Genomic DNA, 10,903 nt, shown 5'->3' with positions numbered 1-10,903 from the left:
GGGTCTTATTTTGGATATGATGAGTGGAAGTATATTGAGTTTGTTCACTTAGTCTATGTTAAACAGGTTTCTTAACCAAAAAATATTCTTAGATGCGTCATGAACTGTTTCTTAACATTTGCGGATCCCGTTCACTCCGATTTTTTTGAGTTTGATATACATTATAGTTCCTCCGTTTTCTTTTAATTGCTACATTTTCCTCAGATAATTGTTACTTTTTAGTTGCTACATTGTTTAAACTTTGGTATAATAGTTGGCCTAGGGTTTCATGCGTGACTTATTTTTGGTCCTCTCCTTATAAAAAAGTGTCTAGCTACGCGGGGCAGGAGGGGATCAATTATGATGATTCCTACAAGTAGCTCCACCTGACGAGGTCCCTCATTGTTTGCTAGCACATCTCCACATAATTGGAATGCAGTGTTTCCAAGGAAACAAAGATGAGTTACGATTGATGTGCATTTGCAAGCCTTAACGAAGATGGATCTTCACTGATTGAATGTGTAAGACATCATAGTTTTGGGAATAATGTTCGCAATGCTAAGCATATTATCGTTAAATTGACTTATCCCAAAAAAAAGTAATTAGTTACATTAAGGAGGTTTCTTGTAAGTGTTCGCTTCTCTGAACTCAGACATGGCACTTCTTATCATCTCAGCCGCGTGAGGTTGTACAAATAAGTGAGTATTATCTAGGACGCATATTATGAATTTCTGGTTTTGCTGGCAGTGAATCATTCATATGGATAATGAATTGAGCCATTGGTATGTCACTGGAAGACGAGATTTCAACAACCAAAAAAGGAAAAAAGAAAGGTTAGACATTCCGAGCAGTGAAGAAGCCAGAAATTTCACAACCGCATGATAACAAATGATTATATGAATACCAATACAAATCAAACATGTCCATGCATACTGTATTAGACTGAGTAGACATGAAGTGCAACATGCAGTTAATAAGAAGAACAAACATATGTTGGAAATAATAAGAAACATTAGTTCTTGCTCAACAGATGCAGAAAATATCGCCAAGATAAAAAATTCCACAACACAAGCTAGACTTCATCCTCTGTGCACTTTGGTTCAAGGTTGTGTTAATTAGTGGATTATCAAGGAAAAGTAACGGAATTAAATAAAAGAGAAAAGAAACAAAGGAGATCTAAGTGTCAACTGAGCTTGCAATATGCTAGATACAATTCGAAAAAGAAAGAAAGAAAGTAATTATATACAAGCAAGTCAGAGTATCATACCAGAAGATGAAGAATCCTTTGGTGGCATTCACCATGATAGAGTAGCTTCAACTGATGTATAGATGATCAAATGGAGTCAAGTGGTAATTTTAAAATCTTGATGTCATACGACAAAGCATAAATCCAACAGCAAAAAGAAAATCGGACATGTGTAAGGATTAATTTTTATGACAGAGTCTAAAGAGCATTATCATACAACAAAAAGGAAACAAGAAAGCTAATTCCAGTTAAGTTTCTTCAGAAGACTTTTTTTTCTTTTATAATTTGTTGGGCTTTATGGGACAACTTCTTTTCTTAAGATGAGGGGCAGAGAAAGGGGGGGGGGGAGTGGAACAAAGAAAAGGAGTTCAAACACTCATCATAACATATTTCTAGAATCACCTTTAAGGAGACAAGTAACCCAAGAAAAAGTGAACTACAAGATAAAAAAAATTCATCAATCCACGATAGACAAATTGAGTTCACTAAGACTGTGGGAATAGGTGGGATGCAAATCCCATTGAATTTGAGAATTCGTCGTATATACAAATGGCTCTAAGTGAGGATGTTAACTCATTATTCTGTAAGATCAAGAGCAGCACTATGTAAAATATCAAGGCAGAGAGAAGTATGACAAAGAGGCAATCTGGAAGTTGAGAAAGAAAAATAAGGGGGATATAGTAAAGATAAGATGACAGTCATAGGCTCTACTCTCGCTTAAAATTATTGAATATAACAGGTGAAGTGTCAGCAGACAAGTCTACACTTTGGGCCTTGTCTATTAGGCTTGACACATGGGCCTTGTCTATTAGGCTTAACACTGTGTCAGGGAACTTGGAATAGAATGGAACTAATTTTTGTAAAAATTAATTCACTACTATAAGTTTTTTCCGAAGTTTCCTAGACACTTCTAATATGAATTTGGTTTCAGCCGCATCCTTTGTGAACATTGACAATATTAGAATGCATAACTACTATGATTCAAGTTAACTACTATACTCCCGTCAAAAAAAAAAAGTTAACTACTATACTAACAGAAAATATTCCACTCAAATTCTAGTGGAATGATTTTTGCAAATTTGATAAGCATGCTTAACAAACCTAAAAGCATCAAGTACACTAACTAAAGTAAATTCATTAGACCTCATAACATCGGTAAGTATATAGTTTCTTTTTCTTTCTATGACCCACAACATTATTTCTCCTAAAACTCTGTGAAAAAAAAAGGGTAAACTAATAAAGACCGGAGGGAGTATATCTCAATTTTACCTTTTGAAAAAAGAACAAAAAACAATCAGATTATCTTTTGAATTAATTTACAAATGTAACAACTTGTATTTTACAAAGAATAATTAAAATTCTAGTACCTACTTCTCCAAGTAATACACTTGAAAGAATCAGAAGCTAATCAACCATCTGAACTTCACTACTTAGCAAATTGAATGAGTGTTACATGGCTAAAATAATTACTATATATATTGAACCATATACAAAAAGTATGGAGATCGATATGAATATAAGTGGAATGGTAAAAATCTATATGGGTAAAAAATTATCAAAATAGTTTAAGTGTACCATTTACGCCGATTGTGTTTGTATTATCTTACACTTGCATACCAAAAAAGTAAACTAAGAGATTGATGTAAGAGAACGTATTGTGTCGGACTCGTCTGACCATAATCTTGGTCGGACGACTTTCAGGTGGTTCCAATTTTTTTTCAGGTAGTCTTCATTTTTTTTCCAGGTGGTTCCAATTTTTTTTCAGGTAGTCTTCATTTTGTTTTCAGTTAGTCTTCTTTGTTTTTCAGTGGGTTTTTGTGCTTCAGTTAGACTTACTTGGGTTTCAGTTGGCTTTATTCTTTTTCAGGTAGTCTACATTTTTCTTCAGGTAGTCTTCATTTTGTTTCAGTTAGTCATTATTTCTTTCAGTTGGCCATTATTTCTTTCAGTTGGTTCAACTGAAAGAAAAGAAAGTCCAACTGAAAAAAAGAAGTCAACTGAAAGAAAAGAAAGTCCAACTGAAAAGAAAACAAAACACTAACTTCTACTTTCTCTCACTTTCTCCTTCTTCTTCATGTGTGACAAGGTCACTATTATCCCACACTATGAAATGTGGCTGTCTGAGAAACTTGGCCAAAGGCTTCCTCCATTTCTCAGCTCCACAAATTCCGGCATTAGCGTACTCTTTGTTGTAAATCTCTGAGGCAATATTTGGTCCTCCAAGATATAAAATGTTTTCCATGGGAACTCCAGCTGCCAAAATGAACAATTCGAATTCAAGACACAAAAATAAAATATGAATATACACACAGGCACTAACAAGATGAAGAAACAAGTCTTACAAGTCGGTGAATGATCTGAGTAGGAGTGACAATCCGCGCACAGCTCCAATTCAGCCTCTATACCCTTTGCCAGAGAGATAATGACTGGTGAATATCAGCGGCATTTTTATTTTTTATTTTTTTTCCTTTCTTCTTTTTCGATTCCTTCAGGCTTCAGTTTTGAGCAACAAATAAAGGAGAAACAAAGGAGGAATGTGATTTTGCAGTCCAGGGAAGAAGAAGAAGAAAGAGGAGAGAGAATTGACCTAAAAAGTGAAGCAGAGAGAAGATGTATTGGGCTCAGCCCGTCTGACAGTAAACAATACGTCAGACGGTCTGACCCAATACTTTCACTTGATGTAAATGATACCTCATCCCTAAAATAAATCAGACACATTCGGTAATTTCTTATTATCTCTTTGATGTGGAACTTGTAATGTATATCTAACAATTACAATGTATATCATCCATTCTAAAATAAGTGAAATACTTATATCAAAAAACTCTCATATAAAATAGAGAATAGATCGATAATTGGAAGATGGCCAGATTCACCTCCACCGATTTTTGGACGATCCATCCAACATCCGCTTATAATCCATGTTCTTTGGTTTTCACATTAGTTCAAATTGGTGTTATGTAATCCACGGTTTCGATGAACTTGCTAGCTCTTCACCATTTAGTTATGTCATTAAAATTTGCTTTCATAGTTAAAAATAAATAAATTACAAAGTTTTGATGTGATGGTTAATGTCGAACAAATTGCTAAACAGAAAGAAGCACCAAAAACTGATATTCGTTGGTAAAATTAAATTTGTGTCAAGCAAAAATTATATTAGTACACAAAAAAGAAAGAACGCATTCTTTTTCCCTTATTAAAATACGTGAAATGTTACATCATCTCCAAGAAAAAAAATATGAACCCTAGAGTAATAAGGAACTCTAGATCCAAATCCATAAAAGCACTATCTGATTTTAAGAACTGAATGAGACAAACTCAAACCGTTTGCTTTTATACATATTTCATCATATCACACAAAATTCAGAAATTACATCCAATGACATGTTTGTTGATCACAGTTCTAAGACTTGGCTAAAGAGTGCCGAAGTAATACACAATGAACTTAAGAAGCCCTTTTTATCACAAGATACAACACACATTATTTCAACTGTTGTTCATGGATGCCCATTTGCTGGAAGTGCAATTTTGTCCTGTGGGACATACGAAATTGGATAAGTTCTGACCTAAGTTTGTCAATTTTTCAGCACTGTGATGATCATTTGTATGTTCCTCGCCAGTTTCAGAACTAATAATATTTCCCGGTAGAGATTCGAAAATAGCAATGAGCAATTACCTAGCCAGATCCAAAGAAATTTCTTGCCAAATGATGAGTTTTCAGCCATACACTCTGTTATTCTTCCTGAATATAACAGGCAAGTTGATTTGATAGTATAACTCAGATTTCATATATAGAGATTGAATTTCTTTAGATTAACATAGATCAAGCACAAAAAATTCCAGGAAACAATAAAAACTATAGTGACAACCAATATTGGACACATGGGGTCAAGAAACAATAGTAGTAAAGGGATAACGCAAATCATATCTATAATATAATTGTATACTCGGCTCTGAAAAAAATAACTACTTAACACAAACTTCTTGAGCACTTCATTTAGACACTAAGTCAACACTAAAAGACTTAAACAACTCAATTGAGATCATCAACACCCCAGATAAAAAAATAAAATTGTAATCAATACCTCAACAATCCAGATGTAGAAGAGAAGAAGCAGCCTAATACATAAATACCAAAAAAAAAAAATCAGAAACTAAAATTTATCAAAACCGTGTTAAATTCTTTCAATTCGAATTACAGCAAAGTCTTTGAAAAGGTAAAAGAACAAAAATTTGAACAAAGAATCAAGAACTCATATGAAATCAGTTTCATATGAAAACAAACAACAAAAAATGCAAAACAACAAACGTCAAAAACAGCAGATTCATCCGCAGGGAAAAAAGAAGCAAGATCCGGTTCTAAACTCGCCAAATTCACAGGAAAAAAAAACTCAACAGTCAATGGATGTGCATATACAACTCATCTTCTTCTTCTTTAATATCTATTTCATCGGACAAATAAATTACTTCACTATGTGGGAGAGACTTATGAGAAACTGATTTAATAAAGGTTCTTTAAAAATGCATTGTTTTTGTACAACAGTGACTTACCCAATCCCTTGGGCAACTCCTCTTTTCTTTCAATATTTGTATGTGTTCAAAAGCGCCTCTATGTAGGACTTTACTGCCCTTCTCTCTAATTAGTTTTTCTAGTTCTTAGAAACTATGGTTCTGGGTCCATGGCTTGGCAGATGCACATGTAAATAATATAAACACTACTGGGTGATCGGCTGGCATATTTGAGATCGAAATGCAGCCATTGCGAGCTCACGAGAAGTAAGTTTTCAGAGATATCAGTGGTTTCAATTACAGCCTTCTACATATTGCCTCAATTGAGTCTTAGCTAGGTCTTGTTCCCTCCAATGCACATACTTACATAGCTCAGCTCCCATATGCAAGAATAAGAATGTGGATCCTAGACGCGAGAGATAAAGAATATATTTTAGCGCACACGAGAGTTACTCCGAAGTTCTTGCTGCATAGCAATGTATGAAGAGCATGAATGTCAACTGAGGTGGTTTCAATAAGAATATATCAGACAGATTTTGCTATCATACATATATGATATGGCAAAAAAAGAGGAAAAAGGAAGATTATTAGCATATAGGCTTCCTACCAAGTCCTTGAAGTGGACCAATGTAACAAATCAGCAAAAGTATGATTGTCACAAGTCATCAGACAAAGCTATGCTACTAATGGCATTGGAAGGGGAGTTCCCCTTCACATATAACATTCAGCAAAACAGCAAATTAAAAAGTCCAAGCTTCTTTAAAGGCATCATTTAAGACTTCCAGGTTGCAGTATTTATATAAAAAAGAACACTCCACACTCATAACTAAGCTCTTTCTTTTACCAGCACTGAATGTCTCGCAATTCTAACAAAAAGAAGAAACCCAACTTATAATTTAAGTGCGCCACAATGTTAGAAGGTTGTTTTCACCAAACAACCAACAGGAGCGGGTGGGATGTTCATCCACAAACAACAACACGACACGACAAGGGCACTAATAGAAGCCAGACAACAAAAAGAAAAACTTTTCTTGACCTCCAATACCTTTTAAGACCAAAGTTCTAGAAAAGAAGTATGGAAATTAATAAAAAATGATTCAGTTAGCAACATAACATTAGACTATGTTGCTCCAACTCTACATTTACAACAAAAAAAAAAGGATAGAGGAAGGGAAGTATATATGCTTGAAAATAGAACGGGAGATTTTAAAAAAATAGCAAGGCCAACTTTGTTTTTGCACAAAAACTGACAAGAAAAGCCCATGTAAAGTCCTTTTAGTATTAGTAATATGTTTCACAAATTATGTTTCCCGACACCCACGTCCAATTGTCACGACAAATCCCCCGGTTCGAGAATTACAAGCCATAGCCCACGACATTTCAAACACTTGAATGTGCACCAGTAGATGACACACAAACAGGTCTCCAGGTAACATACATCATAAAATAGGTAGTCAGGTAGACGAGCTGCAAGACATTATAATGCTGATTCTTACGACTGCGAGAACAAGATCAAAGCAAAATACTGCCCGACTTTCGTCTCTGTTCGACCAGTCGGTCTCACAGTCAGGCAGGCTTATACCATTACGCTCACGAGCAGAATAGACGCTTAATTGTTGGGACAAAAAATAAAGCAGCTGATTCAGTAGCACGGGCTGCAATAAGGGCTCGCTGTCATATGTTAATAAAAAGTGGCTTGGAGGTATGTTAACGAATTGGTCCACGACAGAAACGAGACTTCATAAATTCAGGGACTTGAGAATGGAACAAAAGGCAGGGAGACTCGCTCGTCTCTCTTTAGCATGCATAACAAAAATAAAATAATAGGTTGTCCAATTTCAGTAGGATGTAAGTTCAATTGCTGAAAGAAAAACTTTCCAGCACATGTGTGCATAAATCGTTGATGATAATAATAACAAGCCATATACAAGTAACACTCCCCTAAAGTGAACTTTGAAGCCAAAATCAAATGCGAAATATACTCATAAAGTCGTAAATGTGTTAAAAAAAACATCAAAATCTCCAGAGAGGTGAAAATTGCTTAATCTCAAGCTGCTATATAATTCGAAACAAAATTCAAAGAGTTCGAAATAAAGTTACCAGATTTCATATCAACACGTTCAACTCTGCCGTACTTGGAGAAGAGTCATTCGAGATCAGATCTAAGAAACATTTACCATGCATGCTTAAATCACTAATCAGTAAACAGAGACATATGAACCACTAAAACAGAAATTTAGAACAAATACATATTAATGTAAGCAAAATTTAATAATCAAAAGACAAGCCAAGAAACAGGTACACTACAAGTCTGTTTTCTTTTTTAAGAAAGCTTACCAGGGAATGCTTTCCAAACCGATTTGAACTGAATCACTAAAAATGTGTGGAATCCTGGAGGGAAGGTTTAAGATGAAAATTAGGAATGCAGGCAAATAGAGGAAAAGACCAAATACATACAAAGCTAACAATCTAGCCAATGTAGTTAGTAGGGTAAGAACCCATGCAACTCACTCCTACCCCGCCCCCTAGAAAAGGCAAGAAAACTACTGGTTAGACTTCTAAACACGGAATATAGAGGGCACAAGAACTTGTGGAAGCCCATATGTGTCTTCAGATCTTAAGCCACATAGCAAGTATCACAGCATGTTAACAGATAAATTTATTGCAAATTTAACTTGAGCCAAGCATCATTGCTGGACCTCCGTAAACGGAAGATAACCATGTTGTGTCATGTAGTTCAGAAGAGTTACTCCTAAGGCTATGTAAGTAACAAGCAAAGCATTTAGGAATTTCATATATAATTAACAGTTTTTAAAATTACTTATTCATCTAACCACCTAGAAAGTTAGTTATTGTAACAATTCTTCTTAAATATGGACTGAATCATTTAAGAACAACTAAATTATTAAGAGAAAACACACATTTCAAGCTAAGAATAGTCAGGTGTAACACATTTTAATGTCCTATTTTGTCTGATTACATGGTTTGCATGGAAATCCATAAATGGGTCTTCAGATTTGGACTGTACAACTGGGTCCTGTCATAATGTTTAGGAATTCGTTTATCAATTAGTTTGTGGCAAGTTTAAATTGTCTGTGTATTGATTGATGATTGATGATCAAAGGTGGAAAATCACAAATTTAACACAAACTATTCACTTAAAGCGCACTTCAAAATGGAGCAAGAGTAAATATGATTGAGGGGGTGTAATCGAGGAGAACAAAGGGTAAATATGATGTAATCGTTTATTATTATTTTATTAACTGTGCCAGGACTTTGCTCTAGGGTGAGTAATCTCAATTCTTTCTTTTGCATTTATGTCATGCTCAATTAATGTAATCATATTGCTGAGTATAGTGCTACAGCAGCACCCATACTAAATCCTCCAATACCAAGTTTAACTGTTTAAAAGAAGGCAACAGATTAACAGATGTAAGAAATATCTTGTCTTGAATTTTGGTTGGATTTTTGCGTGATGATTGACATTCATTGCAGACTTTTTTGCAAATCATATGCACAATTTCTGTTGTTCATATAACTGACGTTTTTTTCAGTGAAAGAAGTTCAGACAGTTACCATCAGCAGGTTCTGTTGACAACAGATTTGCAATATGTGCTACTGAAGCATCCAATCCCTCAAGATCGTCTTGACTATCCTCAGAAATCTCGGTTACATCAATACCCTATATAATAAAGGAACTTAATAAGATAATCCTATTCACAGCAGAAGCTAAAATTATAGTATGAGAATGTTCAGGAAAGCATGGCTTACATGCTGTGCATGCAAATCCACCAAGTAAACTCTGCGATTCATTCAGAAATTTCCTGAATTCAACAAAATTGGACTTCCTAAATATAGCAAATAGCACAAACATTAATGAATGAAGATACATTGTAAATTTAATACGAAGTACGAAACCCTAGGTACCTGCAATTGACGCTGAAACTGCTGCAAATTTCGCTGATGTTGCTGCAAATTCTGTTGTTGTTGCGAATTATGGTTCTGTGATTCAAAATTTTGTTGCTCATGTTGCCGATGATCGTTCTGCAACCCTACCTTTTTAGGAACCCTAACTTTTTCGAGTTTGAGAACGAATCCGATGAGAACCAGTGGAAACCCTGAGTTTTTCGAGCTAGATCCAAATGTTGAGAACGAATGCGATGAGAGAAAGGAAATCCGTCTAGATGCTTTTAGGAGTGAGATAGATCATAGAGCAAAGTGCAACTTGTTTGGCCAATCTCTGATTCATATTACCCTAAACGCCTAACCCAAAGCAAAACACAAATTAGAAAAAGCAAAGTTAGAGGAAAAAAACAAGGATCTGAAAAATACAAAAAGAACATATGATTTGAGACGCGAAAAACCTAATTATATGAAAGAAATCTAAGTATCTAACCTGGTGTGGACGATGTGGTTTTCATTTGGACGATGGTTCCGTCATTTTCGAGAGTTGATGGATGATCGAATGATAGCAAGGTAGTCAAACCCTAAGTTATCGCCGGAGAGGGATCAAAGCGACCAAAGAAGATGGCAAAGCAGAGGAATCGCCATTGGTGGAAGCGGGAGTGCAGCTCTAGGGTTTCAGTTTCGATTCGAAGAGGAAAGGGGATGGATGGTAGGAGAGAGATTGAGAGACGTGGAGAAGAGGAGAGAAAGGAAGGAATGTGCGGTTCAGATGGAAAGAAAGATGGAGGGTTGAGATTTGCCAAGGCTTAGGAATAGTGTTTTTCATGCTTTTGTGACTCATAACACTATTCAAAGGAATAGTATCAAACTTCCAACTTTTTAAGGGTCTAAGATTTATACATAAAAAATTAGGTTTTTTTTCTCATATTATTTTTCCTCCAAGTAGGGGTCAAGTGACCCCTCTTTCATAAACTTACATCCGCCACTGCTTATTAGCCCAATGTATTAATTGCAACCACTAATCGTTCGTCAATCACCACCACACTAGAGTCACCAAAATGGCACAACCTCTTTTCCACCCATGCTTGTCACCGATATCAGCCTCAAACGGAGTGTGTTAGGTTCAACTAATTATTCTTAATCTTTGTTACATCCACAAGATAAAAGTTCAGTGAAGGCATCCCAAAAGAAGATTCCTGATACCTCAACCAAATCTACGCTACCTATATGCTCCTCTTTCTAACTAGTTCTAATTCCATGTTA

The 10,903-nt window shown here is 35.4% G+C and overlaps 1 protein-coding gene and 1 pseudogene across 6 annotated transcripts; both read right to left on the bottom strand.

Annotated features, from left to right (window-relative positions):
* Positions 1-358: 358 nt before the first annotated feature.
* On the bottom strand, positions 359-2,205 carry LOC130591677 (general transcription and DNA repair factor IIH subunit TFB5-like; annotated as a pseudogene).
* A 2,191-nt stretch (positions 2,206-4,396) lies between these two features.
* LOC125497588 (uncharacterized) lies at positions 4,397-10,424 on the bottom strand. Of its 6 annotated transcripts, XR_007274557.2 has the most exons (8): positions 10,131-10,423; positions 9,662-9,997; positions 9,506-9,582; positions 9,311-9,416; positions 8,072-8,125; positions 7,835-7,896; positions 5,311-5,344; positions 4,397-4,967 (listed from the first exon to the last, which is right to left on the bottom strand). XR_007274557.2 is itself a non-coding variant. In XM_057394987.1 (7 exons), the coding sequence occupies exons 3-7, from the start codon at positions 9,545-9,547 to the stop codon at positions 4,943-4,945; spliced, it is 261 nt and encodes an 86-aa protein (XP_057250970.1). In that variant the 5' UTR covers positions 9,548-9,582; positions 9,662-9,997; positions 10,131-10,422; the 3' UTR covers positions 4,397-4,942. The 6 variants fall into 6 exon arrangements, 3 of the variants coding, with proteins under 3 accessions (XP_057250970.1, XP_057250969.1, XP_048500884.1); XR_007274558.2 differs by lacking the exon at positions 5,311-5,344 and having other exon boundaries at positions 10,131-10,422; XM_057394987.1 differs by lacking the exon at positions 7,835-7,896 and having other exon boundaries at positions 10,131-10,422.
* Between the last annotated feature and the right edge of the window lie 479 nt (positions 10,425-10,903).

Source organism: Beta vulgaris, chromosome 5 (assembly GCF_026745355.1).
Source record: "Beta vulgaris subsp. vulgaris cultivar EL10 chromosome 5, EL10.2, whole genome shotgun sequence".
Classification (NCBI taxonomy): Eukaryota; Viridiplantae; Streptophyta; class Magnoliopsida; order Caryophyllales; family Amaranthaceae; genus Beta; species Beta vulgaris.
This window is presented reverse-complemented; position numbering and strand designations above follow the sequence as displayed.

What these genes read in the sequence shown, in the direction of transcription:
- LOC125497588 (XM_057394986.1), bottom strand. Translation starts at nt 9,547, where the DNA reads ATGAATCGCAGAGTTTACTTGGTGGATTTGCATGCACAGCAT. An exon ending in TGGATTTGCATGCACAGCAT is followed by an intron (nt 9,417 to 9,505) that starts GTAAGCCATGCT and finishes TTTATTATATAG; the next exon opens with GGTATTGATGTAACCGAGAT. An exon ending in GTCAACAGAACCTGCTGATG is followed by an intron (nt 8,126 to 9,310) that starts GTAACTGTCTGA and finishes CCTTCCCTCCAG; the next exon opens with GATTCCACACATTTTTAGTG.